Below are 15,815 nucleotides of genomic sequence, written 5' to 3' on the forward strand. Positions count from 1 at the left end.
CCAAATGCTTTGCACAACTGTAGCTGATCATTTGAACCCCTCTGCCCCAATGCAAGCCGGTAGCACTTGGGCCCTACTTGGCACCCTACTTTGCCCTTTCACGATGCTGTGTGCCAGGCAGACTTAACACACTGTGTGCTCCTGCCCCTGGCCTGGCAGAGCCTCAGGTGGGGGCAGCTTCACTTAACAAATAACTACAGACAATGGCTGGGTTTCACAGCGGCCGAGCTGCTGCAGGTGGGGAAGGGAGGGCAGCTGCCTGCCAGGAATCCTGCCTTAGCTGGCAGGAGCACAGGATGCAGGAAGAGGCTCCAAGAGGCCGGGAGCTGCCATTGCACAGCCCTCGTTTGGGGGTAGGAACTGAATGAGCTTTAAGGTCCCTTCCAACCCAAACCACTCCGTGATTCTATGATACTGTTCTATATCACAAGCATCCTTTTAGGCCACAAAAGGTAAAGCAATATAAAAACACGAAGCGTTGCAGCATGCAGGAGCCTATGGTGAAAGCTGATGCAACCTTAAGCTGCTTTCAACATCAGTTTTAAGGATGACAGATGGAGGCAAGGAAAATAAAACCTACCCAGTTCTCCGCATTAGCCTCCAGTGGATTTGAAGCCACATTGCTTATTTTAAGTGAGGCTTTTAATGCTGACCCCATTGTTGGCCACTTGCTTTTCATCCCCATGCCTTCTGCAGAAGCCATTAACATCCTTAACAAAACAGCCCTCTCAGGTGCTCCACTGGGAAAGCATCCAGCACAAACAAGGATCCTCATTCAAAAATGAGCTGCAACTCTCCACAGCATAGATAGGAAACATGCTACCTTGAAATGCAGATGGCTGCGGCCTTACTATGCCCAGGTCAGTTGAGTGATTAAAGACTCAGCCTGGACTGGGGCTGAACTGGACCTTCCTAGCTCCATCCAGCCCTGCCAGGATCCTGGGCCCTTGCACAAGGCTGTGAGTGCTTCTCACCCAGCTACAGGTACACAAATGACCCAAAAAAGGCCATCACAAATGGTTTCTTTTCCATCTGGATTTTAAGTACTTTATTCCCTTACACCCCTGAAGTGTATTACAGTTCAGGGCGATATGGTACAGATCCTGTTTGGAAGCACCTTGCAGCCTTTTCCTCCCCCCCACCCCGATTCCTAATAAAACAGCACATACAGAACTAGTAGGGTGTAGAAAGTGTTGTCTTGTGTCCATCTCCACAGGATTAACAGCCATGGCTGAGCCCTTAGAGCAGAAGCTGCGGCTCTTGGCCCCCAGTACTGCTGGGGGCTTCCCATTCATCTTCAATTTCCTAAATATCAGTAAGTTTGGGTTGACAAACTGAAAGCACAAGTGTAAAGCCAGAGATTGCCAAAATGTTTTTATGCACCTGAGTGACCTCAGAGAAGAGCATCAAGGCTCCCTCTGCTTTTCTCAAACAACCGGTGCATTAAGCTTTCGCGTGGAGCAGCTACTCATGTACAAAGTCGCACCCAGACATCAGTTTGCTAAACTGATTACTTACCACCGAGGCTTGGTGCAGCTTGGGTGCATCAGCAGCCAGCCTCCCCCCACCACACAGGCCCTTGGCACCTCCCAGCTTCCTCCAGGAGGTCAGATTTTCCAGGCGAGATGTAGCCACCACCCTTAGAATGCATCTCCTCCCCCTTCCAGGTCATCAGTTTTGAGGGAAGGCAGTAAAATCCAATTTTTTTATTTTTTTTTTTTTTTAAATAGAAAGTTCATGGTTCATCCATGCAGGCCTCAAGGTTAACAGCAGGGTTTAAAAAAGGAGTTTTAAAAAACCTCAAGTTAAAATTCCACATAAGTCACCTCCGTTTCAGTATTTTTTGACACAGGTACAAAAGCAGGACTAACACATCGGGAGCAAGCAAAGCTGTACAAAGCATGGATTTCTGCTAAAGAGCCATGAGCTTCCTGGATGCGTGGCTGCTCCTAGGCTGGGTGCCAGGCCTCAGGAGCAGCACTTCTACCAATAAGTTCATATGTGAGGAAGATAAGCTACAGTAATCATCACAGTGTTGCTGTGCAAGCAGCTGGCCTTACCCTGAAACCACTCCTTCAACACCAAAAGCAGCAGCAAAGCTGTTCAGGCACTGTTGTGCTATGGAAGACTGTGTTCTGCTTCAGTTTGTAGGGCTCAGCTACAGGGTACAACACACTGTTCCGTCAGGAATCAATTCTATTTCCTGCCTTTCACAGCAGAAGGTTCTTCTACTACTGGAGAAGCAGCTGAAGTCAAAGCAGAGTGGTTCCAGAGCAGGATCATTAGCTTGGCTCCTCACAGCTGAGCTGTTTTCTGGACACAGTTCATGATGATAATATGCAGCCTCGGTGGGAGCAGACACAGTAAATTGCTGCTGCTGGGAATCCTGGGAACAGCTTTGGGACCTGGCCCTCCTGAGATCACCCGAGACACCTCAGCTCCCAGAATTTCGTCCTACTTTGAAACACCAGCACTAGAGCTAAAGGAGCAGCCAGCTCAAATTGCTGTGAAATAAAGCAATCTAAGAAAGGTGAACATATTTAGGTATAATAAGAAATTTTCCCTTAGATTGTCTTTATGAGGCTTCCAGAGCAGAACACAGGAGTTCAATGACCTGAGAACCTCTACCTGTAACGAACCATTTCCCATTTTTTCTTCACTACGACACATTACACTAGAAAACCACGGAACCAAAGCTGCAGCTGAGAAAAATAATTAACACCTCCCACCAGCAGGCTGCCCTTTAGCAGAAACGCAGTGTAAGTACAATTCATAGGATTCAACTGCAGCAGCATTAGCTTCATTTGACTGTATTTAAATAAAAATAAAGCATTAAAACAAACAAACAAACTAACTATGTATCTAACTAACTAGCTATGTACCTAACTATGTAACTAACTAACAAACCAACAAACTAACTAACAAACCAACAAACTAACTAACAAACCAACAAACTAACTAACAAACCAACAAACTAACTAAATCCCAACAGGCACTAAAATACTTTCCCTGCTTATAGCACGTACCCCACGTGCATGGCACTTAGCAGCCTCCCCACCCCTCCCTGGGCAGGATGTTGAACTTTGTAGATGCTGCAGAACACAAGAAGCCATTTCCAAAATGGAACGTAATGAGAATAGTCAGCAGAATCAGCTCCCAGACAGCATCCCGGTTGCTGGGAGCAAGCCTGCAGCTCCAAGTTCCAGGGTGTTCCCAGTGAGATGACAGATGGGGAGAGAGCCAGTGCCTGATCACTGCAAGCCAGGAACAGCTTCTTCTCCCCCCCGTTGCAGCTTCCCCCCCGGACAGGCAGTCTTTGCTCTAAGTTCAGTTCAGCCTTTAGAGCTTCTTCAGGCGACTGTACAGTTCCCTTTTGCTCTTCTCACCAGCCCAGGTTCGGCTTTTGGTGCGGAACCTCTTCAAGTCTTCTTTAAAGTCCTCATGGTCCATGGGGCGATAGCTCTGGGGCTCGCAGAAACTCTGGGGAAAGAGAAGCTGTTTTCACTGTGGTTGTCTCACAGGAGTGATGGTCCCTGACAGAGCCTGCCAACAACTGTTCCAACAACTACCACCAGAACAATCAGAAAGAGACCACCCTCCCCCGGCTCTATACAGGAGCTTCATACCAGACCCTCATGAACAAAACCAAGTGATACTCAGACTACAGCTACTTCCGGAGGGATAACACCTATTAAATGAAGGACTTTCAGCCCTGTGTACAGAGCTCTCACCCAGATTTTTCTGGTAGGCATCAATACATAAACTAAGGCTATCTAGCATTCACCTTGGAATGGCAAAGATTTGAAGAACACTTGTACCAGAAACCAACCAGCCCCTGGCGCACATAGGAGCTGCCATCGGCTGTTTCATGCTGCCACCTTGAGGCCCTTGGTCCTTCAGCCTCAAAAGGGGGCACCTACAGGCTCCAAAACCAAACCCAGGTGCACCCACTGCCATGGGGGAACCATTAAGGTCACAGAGAGCACCAAAACCCAGGAGGAGCACTCCCTACCATGAACAGCAGCATCCCAAAGGCTGGAAAAGCCAATATGCCACTGGGAATGAACACCCTGAATCTCCTTGAAAGCACACAAGGTCATAGAACATGAAGGTAATCTAAGAGCTACTCTACAGTGCAGGGGTCCAAAAGGAGCTAAAGCAACTGTCAGGACACAGCTTCGTTACACTCAGAAGCACAGAAAGGACTAGCTGGAGAAGGACAGTACAGCCACTGAAATGCCAAGACAGCAGAAGCCAAGGGATAACAGGAAGCACCATCCCCACAATGCTGGTGTGAGAGCTGCTGAGCATTTTTTAGCTTCCTTTTCTGAATTAGATACTGAAAACACAAAGCTCAAATTTTCCACTTTGCTATTTCAGTGTGAGACTTCAGGACTGTTATCAGCAATTACTGTCAAGGCTGCCTTCTCTTCCAGTCCTTGCAGACTGAGTAGTCTGAATTTCCTTCTCCAAATGACATTTTGAACTCCTGGCTGTTATGCTAGAAACCAGTTTTATACTATGTCTTGTCCTGAGACAAGTGGGAAAACCTTTCAGCTACAGCAACAAGACAGCTCTGGAGCATGGAACAGGCTTCAAATGCCTCACTACCAAAGTCTAATTACTCTCAGTATGGGAGACTACAGTGAAACAGAGGAGGAAAAGCACCCCGGCAAAAAACGTCCTACTCCAAAAGAAGCCTTATTCAGTACAAACACATCAGTATTATTTACCCATAGTTTCTTCTCCGAGTGTGAAAGAGATAAATTTAAGTGAATGTTACTTACACGGCATCTGAAGAAGAAGTCCTTGTAGCCCCCTTTCAGGATGTACAGTTCTGGGTAGTGGAGGTTGGGGTATTCGTTACCCAGCCTGTCCCGCTCTCTCACAAACCGGCACCTGCAGCAGGAAAACCCTGTGTTAAATCTTGCACTCAACAAACACCACATGAAAAGAGCTCTCACCCCAGCCTTCCCATTCTTGGGGGAAGTAAGCCACTGCTGCAGCTCACCTGTTTTTCGTTTCCACCTCTTGTGCAGCACAACTCCAATATGCCCTTTCCCACCATGGGCTGCGCTACCTCCCAACCAGAGCTGACAACCAACAGCTACTCACAATAAGCTGCTTATTAAGTGGCCCACCAGCACAGTAACCAGTGGCACCCAAAAGCTTTGCTCCCAGCTAGCACAGCAGAAAGTTTCCATATAGAGGAGTGTGAGATAACTCACATTCGAGGACCGCGCTCCGAAGAAAACTCGCAGTGAAATACTATTATCACTCGTTTGTTATCTGATGGCTTGATTGGCTTCTTAAGCAAATAGTTTTCCACATCCTCTTCCATATGTAGGTTTATAGCACCCTGTGATACACAAGCACATGGAATGAGTGGAAGACTGTAATGAGCCCATCCCACTTAAGCAGTCCCCATGGTGCCAAGTGACCCCAGTTTGCAACTTCAGACAACTCTCCATTGCTCCTACAGGGCCAACATACCTTGATGTGTCCTCCTTCATACTCATATGGGTATCTGCAATCAATTATCACACATTCCTTGATGAAGTCTGCGAACTTCCCAGTCAGCACAGACACAATCTGGGAAAAAAAAAAACAAAACCAAAAATAGAACTCCACAAAACTCCCCAGAGTTCAGGTGTTTCAAGAGGTTCTTGTCTTGCTCCCCCCAGTAAAGATTTTTTTCTTACTGTCCCTGGAGCACTTACCATTTCCGAGTCGATATATTTCAAGTCTTGATGTTTCCCATCGACAGTGCGGAATAAATAACTCTGTAAGACAGACAGCATTCCAATCAGAAAATTCCAAAGGCAGGCCATAGCACAGTGTCCAGCAGCTGTGTAGTTTGTAACACAGATACATTGCAGACAAGAGCCCTTCTAGCCAACATACTTTCCTGATAACTGGAATACGCACTGTTGAAGGGACTTGCTTTATTTGGGCTGCTTTGAGACATCTCCAGTAAGAGAGGCCATTAAAATACTTGAATTAACACTTGACCATTAAATCCTTACCTTTGAGAAGTCACCAATAAGGTCTGTCTGGTCACCATCCAAAATGTTTTCGATCTCTGCTATGGAGCATTGTGTCTTCACCGTTTCCAGATTCTAGAGGAAAATGGGTTAGAGATCAATGCTGAGCACTGACAGCAGAGAGATCCCTTTCCCACAACATAACATAAAACTCAGAGTTTACTCTGAAGCCCTGAACTACAACTCCCTAGCATCCCCTTTGGATTAAGGTGAAACTCAGACTCAGGAGCATGCAACTGCTGCACCAGCTCCCAAAAATCTTCTCACTATGAAGAGAGAATGCAGTTTTGCTAGGTCAGCAATTCACTTGAAAAAGCTCTCTCATTAACGTTCACCAGCTAGACACTAATGCTAGATCTTCTCCTAATCAATTCTGTTACAAAACTGGATGCCAAGCCACTAACTGTTGAGTCCTCAGAAGTTGTTTCAGTCAGGCTTTTCCTCCTCTTATTTTTCCCTGGAGTATCCTCTTCCTGGGATCTCTCCATTCTTTTCTGAGTGGTTCTTCCTACACCACTAGTCAGAGATGAAGAGCCAAACAGCCGGCATCGTTTGGCCTACGAGATATGAGAATAGTTGTTTAGCAAAAATTAAGGTTAGAAACCAAGCAAGCCTCAGACTTTCAGACCATTACAAATTTTGCCTTATTGAAGACACTGCCACAGCACAGCAACAATGGGATATTAACAGGGTCATCTAAATTCAGGACCTACATTTCCAGTAACACTCATTTCTTGCCCTGCAGGCTGGGTGAGCTTGGAGCACCAGAAGCAATATCAATTGGTGGCAGAGGTGTTTATACCAATTAACAGACAGTTTATCAGCAAATTAAGGAACTTTCTGCAGGAATCTAGCCTCCCTTCACAGTCTCTTATCAGAATATCTGGCTAAGGGATTTGCAGGATGCATTCAAGGTAAATCAATAAGTATCTGATAAGGGAAGTCAAGATCATCTTGCATTTATGAAGTGGCTTTGGAAAAAGAAAGTTAATGCATATATATGCACACAATGGGCATTGTTCCACACTGACAGTCTTTCAGCCAAATAGTCTTTAGAGATAACAGAACACTGAAGGGGGGTTATGTCACATCTTACTTTGTTTTTAGGGACACAGGACCAGAGCCAATGTGATCACTTTTCCCAGCAGTGAAAACAGCTGCAAGAACAAAGTCCCCATCTCTGTTCTGTTATGCTCCCACAGAACACTCACCCGATTGTCTGCTCTCCTTATGACTAGTGGTGCAGTCCAGAGGCTTGCCACATCAGGTGACATCTCCTCATCGTTCTGAGGAAAAAAAAAGGAAGTTCATGCTCATCTATTCCACCGTGGGCAGAGACTAAATACAGTTTATGCACAGCTTGGGCCAGCATTCCAGTTGAATTCATGTTAGTGATGTTTTAGGAATTTAACTCAATCACTAGTCCAATACTCAATGAAATAACGGAACCAAGTAGAGATGTGTTGGAGAAGGTAAGTTACATGAATTCATTGACAGATTAACAATTATGTTCATCCAAAGCTTTAAGCATTTCAAATTCAATTAGAAAGTCCTCTGCTTAAGTAGCTCAGAAGCAAATCTTACCTCTAGCTCTTTTACCAAAGAAAAATGCTGACTGTTCCACTAATTCCCTCTAGTAGTGCAACTCCCATCAGGAGTAATTCTTAAACTAGCTGCTGTTCACACCCCAAGTAAATCTCACTGTCTGCACTAGGAAAGAGCATGTATAAGACAGAGACACTTGAAACTGAATTGAAAAAGGTTATAACTCGCCTGCTACGATTCCCTAGTACCTAGCTTTTTGCAGTCTGACTTTCCACACTGACTTCTGCTAGAACATATGTGCACCACAAACACGTTGTAGCTGACTACTAACGTTAGACAGAGAAAGTTTCAAAATGCCCATATTTCCTTTGTACATACCTTCAAATCTTGGTCGTCTAGCAACTCCAGGAATCCATCATCATCTTCACTTTCAGAGGAAGTCAGAGAAGACTTCCGCAGGAAAACTGAGCTGTAGTGTTTCTTTCTACCCTTGGGTGTTTCACCCATGGGAACCTGAGACAAGATAGATAGTTTTAACAACACTCCTCCCATTTACTGCAGAGAGGTATAACCTTATATAACCTATAACAGTGCCTTGCCTCTTACTACATTACAGAAAAGATGTTTCCCCCACCTTGAGTACACTGACTTGAGCAAACCCCAAACTGAGTTCCAGTACTTCTATTTGATCCCTACAATAGCAAAGTGCTTCATTAGACTCATTAAGCAATAACCCTCGTCTGAGAAAGACACCATCCAGGGAAGGTGCAATGGAGAGAAACTGTTGGTGTCAGTGGGAACAGGAGGCAATATAAACTCTGCAGCTGATAAACACAAGATCAAGAGTACTAAGCAGGACGAAGGAACTGATTCAAGGAGCAGAGGGAAGGCTTAGTCCCCCAGCATTGTTTCTATGCAAGGACCCATCATGGCTTTTCAGTTGCTTCCTGGATGTCATATCTGGACATAAGATCTAGTCACATCTGCATAGTTATTCTAAATGCATCTGCCTCAATTTAATTATTTATTTTATTGATAGTGAAAACAATTATAAACTAAAGTCCTCTATTCCACATCAACATCCACTCCCTTAACTTACTGCAGCATAAACCCAGCTTTGTACTGACTAATCTTCCAGACTACAGAAAACCCCATGTTTCAAACTCCTCGTCATTTTACAAGCCAAAAGTGAGAAGTTCTCTTATCTGCAAGATAATTTTTTCCATTTGACACATTAGAGGTGACTAACAGTGCTGCCTTAGAACATGATGCAATTTTTCTTCTTCCCAATTTTTCTTCCCTTTCTGCGTACCTCCAGGAATGCAGAAGATTAGATGAGAATTAGTTGTAAAGAACACTATAGTACTTACTCTCTGAGCTGGAGGTGAATTCTGCCTTGGTCCAGGAACACCATTTCCAGCAGGGTAATGAACATGCACAGAAGAACGAGAAGCTGGTTTGGTTGGCTTCTTAAACTCAAATGGTTCCTGAGTTAAAAAGGAGCAAAGTGATCATTTTACCAAAATAAAAAACTGTAAAGCTCTAGGGTCATTTTATCTTTTTAGGGTTTTTTTTAAAGCTACCTGAGGTTGTGCTTTTAAGTTCCCTACTGCCAACAGGAGTAGTCTGAAGGCAAATGTTTTCAGATTAAAGGTGTTAGAATAGCAATTCATTTAACATAATTAAGCTTTTATCCTTTTGATATCACCCATAGGATTAAGGCTTTTCTATTTCTTTTGTCAGCCAACTTCTCTGCAAAAGGAATCATTTTTAAATTCTGCTGACATCCGCTCTTCTGTCGAGACCTGTCAGAGTCCTACCAATGGGATTCCCAGCAGCAAAGCCTTCCAGACCAAGTAGCCAAAAGGACACTGGTGTTGCGAGGAATCAAGGCTTCCCATGCCAGCAGTGGAAAGAGATGGGGTGATCTATCAAAACAGCTTTCTAAAGGCATCCCTCATAGCTATCTAAAGTGAGTGGCATGAATACATTTTCCCTTGCCACAGTCTAAAATGAGTCAGGCTCAGCAGCACAAATGTAGAGCTGGGCAACCAAAGTCTTCCAGATTTTTTGTGAACATATAATCAGCTTGCAGTCACTATGATCAGTGCTGTTGCACTTCACTGCAAGCTCCCCTGAGATAAGCTGTGCAAAACTTTGTTATGTCTGAACTGCTGCCTGGAGAGAGGAAAAGAAGCCTTTTCCACCACGTCCACTGTTAAAGGGGTGTGCTAATCCAGCTCTCTCGGTACCACCTCTTATGCCTATCATCACAGCAATGGAAAGCAATGCTTACATTCTCCTTGTAGTCATCTTGTTTCAACAGTTGAAAAGCATTGTCATCCAGGGAATCAGAATGGTTTCTCTTCAGAGCAGGACTGGATCCCAGGAGGTTTTGCTACAATATTCATACAGAAGTGCCAGTTCAGTATTGTACAATATAAGTCTTTGCACAACTGCATTTAAAACAAAAGAGTGGTTAATAAAGACTGTAAAGACTCCAACTGCAACTGCAAACTATGTGCAGGACTCTATGCTGATATCTTGGTTCAGGTACCAAAATGCGTCAGCTGCAGAAGTGACAGAGCCACATCACTGATATTTCATGCTAACTTAAATGAGATATTGAGTTTACAAGCTGTAATTCTGACAGTTTTCACTAACTGCCACACTAGCTGTTCTTGCAGCCAGAAAATTAACAAGTTATAAAATGTATCCAACTAAAAGCACTTAATATACTAAATCCTTTAATATTTATAGAATACCAATACCAATCTCACTTACTGGCATTGAATGGATTCTTCTGAATGGCATCCGAACGCTACAACAAAAAAGAATCAAAAAGATTTATTTCAACATGTTTTAAAAGACTCTAACACGAGTAGAACTCACTTCTCCTCCTACCGCCCCCCATAAAACTCCACAAGCTACCACAGTCACTGACAAAGGAGTTGGAAGTAGAAATATACTTACTTCAGTTTGCTGGATTCAAGAATTGCTTTCTCAAACCTAAAGCAAGCAAGATGCCCCACAGTTAGCACCAAAGCACAGTACATTAAAAATCAACTTTCATTTTCACTCAAGAAGTGTTATGCTAAGCAGAAGCCAAGATACTGCTTGATGACACTTTCTTAAAAGCTATTTCTAGCCAGCTGATCCCATCCTAGTTCTTAGTACATAAGTTCGACTCCTTTCTCCCCCTCCTTTCCTTTCAGCAGCATTTAGACAAGATGCTAGGTTGAAGGAAGAAAAGATCAGTACATGAGTGACCACAAGCATCTGCCCCATCCCTGGCAACAGCGGCAAATGCAAAGCTCAGAGCAACTGCCTGGTATCAGTAGGAACATATGGAAACATAAATTATAGTTTAAGTGTTGAGTGAAAACTGCAGCTTACATGCAGTTTGGTGCAGCCTCAGCCTCCTGGTAAGGTGCCCATGTCATGCTCAAACAATCTGGTTGGTACAATAAATTAACCCAGACCCAAGACTTGCTATGTACTCTGGGATGCAGACAAGACAGAAACCATAGGAGCTCAAGCTGCAGAGCACTGCACAAGTTTTTCAGAGACAAGAGCCCATTGCACATGTGCCAGCAAAAGAAAAGCTGCATCAAGCCTCTTATTAGCCTACGTTTGCTAACGGTGCAATGTGAAATGCCACAAATCAGACAGCATATGGTTACATACGTTTCCTCCATGATATCATTTGAGGATGCAGGAACAGGTGAATCCAAAGCACAGCCTGCAAGAGGAAAGATAATAGAATGTTTTCTATTGAGTATTAGCTAGGAAATACGAAGTGTTGCACACTGTTACAGATTTCCTCAGAGAGACCATGAGCTTAGACTGGAAAGTAATGCAAGAAGTCCCATCTGCAGCCTGACCTCAGTGGAGAAGTAAATAACAGTTACAGATACTCCATCGCACTGGCTTTTGCCATAATCAAGGGTTAGTGCCTCAGGTAAAATAGGAGTAATTAAAAAAAAGCATTCCTAAGCCCTGCCTAGAAGATCATATAGACCAGAGCGTCATGGAACACTCTTGGCTTATTCTCCCTCACACACATATTTAACAACTTAGTCCTTTAGGATTTTTTAAGCCATGTTTTCAGTTACACCTCTTCATAGGAATAAATTTTTGGCTCATTCCAAAACAAGTAGTCAAAATACCCTTCTTAATGCCTGCTAGTGTACTGGAAACAATAGCAAGCACTTTGTAAGCACAAACCAAGCTAAACATTCCAGCTACATAGCATCTAAGTACAGCCAAGTGTGAAGCTTACTTAAACACAGATTCCCCAAGGAGTTTTTGTATCATATTCACAAGACCCAGTGATAGGCCAGCAGTGTACTGGCTGCTCTCTACACCTTCATGACAAGACTTGTTGCTATTTCAGTGACTGTGTTCTAAACAAACAACTACAAAGAATTAACTTGACTAACATTGACAGGAAGTGGTCTCAAACCAGCAGAAACTTTAATCACAAGTGTTTTGTAAGCACTTAAGACCTGCTTTGGAGACAGAAACAAAAACGCCAAGAAGAAAGTGAAGATTTAGCAAGCTGGGTTATTTTATCCTGCTCTGTGGTTTGTCAGCTATACTTGTGTTTTAGCAGTTCATAAAGCTCCTTTGAAGGCAGAAAATACCATGCACAGTCAGACTGGTATATAAATTCAGTTGGAGACACTGATTCCCATCACTGGGCTGGACCAGTGAACTATCAGAAGCTTCCCTGACTCTAACAGTTATGGGGTAATGGCTTATTTCATTTCCACTGATAAAGCATCTCATCTGAAAAAAAGGATAAACACACACTTCTAGGCAAGTATCAGTATTTCAGGTTTCACACAAACAATCAGCTCATGCTAACTGCCACCAAAAAACCCCAAACCACAAGACAAACCCTGCTCAATGGCCTTGATTCAAGCGTGCAGAGCAGGTTAGCACAGTTTGGGTTTCAAGAGAGAAAACACACAGTGATGACTGTATTTCAAAGCTATCACCCTCCAGAAACTCAAGTCAGTCCCATTCACAGATGAAAACAGATCTGTGATGGATCCTAACAATGAAGAGTAAAACACTATCTCTCCATTTTTTAGACCACAGCCCCAACATGCAACTCTAAACACCCCCAAGCCAATATCTCAAAACACCACAGACTGAAGAATGGTGGGATTCCAATTCCCCAGTGAAGCCTATCTTGGGCTATCTTCAGCAGGCTTCATCTTCAGCTGTCTCTGCTGCAAGGAGGGCTGATACACTCATGATAAGGTGTTTACCTACTACCATGTACAGAGTAGAACATCAAAGCAATCAGAAAGTTGTAGTGATAAACATCACGCTGCAGTACGAAGTGTGACAAGTCAGCAATCATGTCTCAACAGCCATCCTAAGAAAAAAGGGAAAAGCCCTTCTGCCAGAGTCCCCCAGTGAGTGAACCAGTTTTTCCTCCATACAGCTCTACTACTAACATACTCCAAGAGAACTTAAGCAAAAAAAAACACAAAAACACATCCACAACCCAAACTGCATGAGCTGCAGAAGCTTGCTGAGTAATGGCCTGCCTGCCTCCCTCCTTTTAAGAAGTGGTTGTAGGGATTGCAGGCAGCTGTGTAAAGATAGGACACTTCTCCTTTCTTACTTGTTATTTATTAATTGAGAAAGCCATACCTGAGTCTGTCGATTCCGATGACACAGTTCTTTGTAAACTATTAGTATTCTTGTTTCCCAGATCTTCCTCAGCTTTTTCATGTTGGCTATAAAAGAAAATAGGTATTTGTTTTAAATGCTTATTGCAGCAATAGATACCATATAGAAATGCCTGCCTGTAAACATACGGCACAGGTAATCATACCTCAAAACCATTATCAGTGGCCACATCAAACACACACTCATTTCATATGTCACAGCAGCTTCAATACAGAGATGTATGTATCACATGTAGCCTTATTCAAGATTACCTTAAAGAAGGGAAAAGCTACTTGAGTGTTGCTCCTCGATCAAGAGTTAATGAAAAAATGCACCAGGGCATAAGCCAGGGCTACAAACTGAGAGGACACAAGAATGAAATGGAGGGGACTTGTGCAAATTGTTTGCAGGAATTTCAGGAATCTGAAGGAGGGAAGGATCATAAAGAAAGCAGGTGATTACAGAAACAAGAATGATAGAAAATCAGAAAATAAAGGACAAATGCTAGGAGAACAAACAAGACCAGAGTAGGCCAGGGCAAAACAGAAACTATACAAGAGGCAAACTGCAGAGGTTACTGCAGGAATAATGAGATTAAACGAGTTACAACTAGTAACAGGGATTGAGCAACTGCATGGCTGGAGCTCTGTGGAGAGGAGCTAAAGAGCTCAGAGAGTGCAGCACTTCCCATACGTGAAATGGCAAAGAGAGGAGTGGGTGCACAGGAGTCAGGCAAAGGGGAGTGAGAACAGAGCTGAGATACTGCAGCTAATGTGGCACAGAAGGCAGGAAGGACAGACACAAAGGTACCAGCAATAATATGTGGGATAAGGGAAAACACCCAACATGGGGCTCAGAAGCGAGGCAGACACCCAGAGCAGAACCAGGGGAAGATGGTGGCACGTGGAGGGACACTCAGTGAGAAGATGGCCCACAGCATCGGAACCACAGCCACATGTGGGCAGGAGCTCCCGCGGGAATGACTAGAGGGGTGGCAGTCTCCGTGCTGCTTAAGGAGAGAGGGGGCTATCTGGTGGAAGGAGAGGCAGGAGCGGGAGTGGAACTCAGCAGGGGTGAAGGCATCACAAAAAGTGGGGGTTAAGGGAGTAATGGAAAGCTTGGGTTTGCAAGGATAGCATGGGGGTACATAGGAAGAACTCCTCGAGGCCTAATTGGGGGTGTAGGGGGGGGTGGGTGTAAAGACAGGGAGAAAACAGCTCCTCGAGGCCTCTTTTGGAGGGGGAAGAGGGGAAAAGGTGCTCCAGATTTCAGTGTTAAGGATGGAGGGTGTCTGGAATGAGAGAATAAGGGATGAGGTCCTCGTCTGAAGGGAGAAGGAGATTAAGAGAAGAGATCCTCAAGGCCTCCATTAGGGAGGAAGAAGAGATGCACGAGGCCTCACTTTTTTAGGGGGTGAGGGTAGGCGAGGTCCCTGACGCCTTGCTTGGGGTGGAAAAGGGGAGAGAAATGTTTCTCGAGGCCTTAAATTTGGGGGTGAGTAGAAGGTCCACAAGGTCTCGGTGCGGTGGAGGCAGTTGGGGGGGCGGGGCGGGGGGGCGCGTGTGGAACGGACGAAGAACAACGGCGCAAGTCCTTGCTCTGAAATGGGAGGAGGAGGAAGAGCTCTCCTAGGCCTTGCTTTTGGCTTGGGATAGAGGAGAAGGGACTCTTAAGGCCTAGTATGGCGGTCTGGGGGGTAAATGGGGAGCTCCCTTAGGCTTCGCTTCGGGTCAGGGAGGGAAGACGGGGGAGGAAGAGGCCCTCGAGGGCCCGTTTGGGGATTTTGTTAGGGGGGAGCGTGGTAGAGCCTCATAGCCAGGGAAAGAAAAAAAAAACAAAACACACACACAAAAAAATAAAACACAAAAAAAAAAAAAAAAAACAAGCAACCAAATAAACGAGGAGGATCCCAGGGACAGCAGAAAGGGCCCGCGCTTTGACTGACCCGCGTCCCAGCTGCTCCATGGTGAGGCGGAGGTTGGAGACCGGCGAGAAATCGTCAGGAAAAAGAACCTTGACCACGGCGGGTGAAGCGGAGGAGACCGGGGAGAAGAGCAGGAGGCGGCGGCGGTAGGAACCGCGCAGTGTGGGATCCATGGAACCGAAGGAACCGCAGGAACCGCGCAGAGCAAAGCCGAACCGTCCTACTGTCAGCGCGACCAGTACCGCTTTGACTGCAGCCGCTACCCGTCGCCCGCTCCGAAGCTCGCGCCAAACCTCCCCTCCACCAATCAAAACCGCTCCCTAAGCGACGTTTAAAGTGGGCGGATAACTTCGCTCATATCCTCCCGCCTACCGTTCTCGTTCTGGCCAATAAGAACAGCGACGGGTGGCCCACTCCCCGCCTCCAGCTGTTGATTGATGTCACTCCGAACCAATAGGGAAGCCAGACAAGCGGGTGTCGCTGGGCAGCGCAACTGCCAAAGTGGAGACTACATTTCCCAGCATGCAACGCCGTCCCCTCCTCGGCGGTGCATGCTGGGAAATGTAGTCCCAGCCTCACGCACAGCCGTTTTTTGCTGCTGGTTCTCTGACCTT

General features: G+C 45.1%; 1 protein-coding gene across 2 annotated transcripts; it reads right to left on the reverse strand.

Moving 5' to 3' along the window:
• Positions 1–3,065: 3,065 nt before the first annotated feature.
• CDC25A (cell division cycle 25A) lies at positions 3,066–15,384 on the reverse strand. 2 transcript variants are annotated; one of them, XM_061366201.1, is made up of 17 exons: positions 15,223–15,278; positions 13,260–13,345; positions 12,243–12,380; positions 11,277–11,331; positions 10,563–10,598; positions 10,374–10,410; positions 9,886–9,987; positions 8,960–9,076; positions 7,968–8,102; positions 7,256–7,330; positions 6,449–6,601; positions 6,027–6,119; positions 5,721–5,783; positions 5,494–5,592; positions 5,229–5,359; positions 4,788–4,899; positions 3,066–3,480 (listed from the first exon to the last, which is right to left on the reverse strand). In XM_061366201.1, the coding sequence occupies exons 4-17, from the start codon at positions 11,285–11,287 to the stop codon at positions 3,340–3,342; spliced, it is 1,305 nt and encodes a 434-aa protein (XP_061222185.1). In that variant the 5' UTR covers positions 11,288–11,331; positions 12,243–12,380; positions 13,260–13,345; positions 15,223–15,278; the 3' UTR covers positions 3,066–3,339. The 2 variants fall into 2 exon arrangements, with proteins under 2 accessions (XP_061222185.1, XP_061222179.1); XM_061366195.1 differs by lacking the exon at positions 12,243–12,380 and having other exon boundaries at positions 15,223–15,384.
• Positions 15,385–15,815: the final 431 nt, after the last annotated feature.

This window comes from Neopsephotus bourkii, unplaced genomic scaffold, assembly GCF_033783945.1.
Source record: "Neopsephotus bourkii isolate Nb327-2 ecotype Australia unplaced genomic scaffold, CSIRO-AGI_Nbou_v1 NB_122, whole genome shotgun sequence".
Taxonomy (NCBI): domain Eukaryota; kingdom Metazoa; phylum Chordata; class Aves; order Psittaciformes; family Psittacidae; genus Neopsephotus; species Neopsephotus bourkii.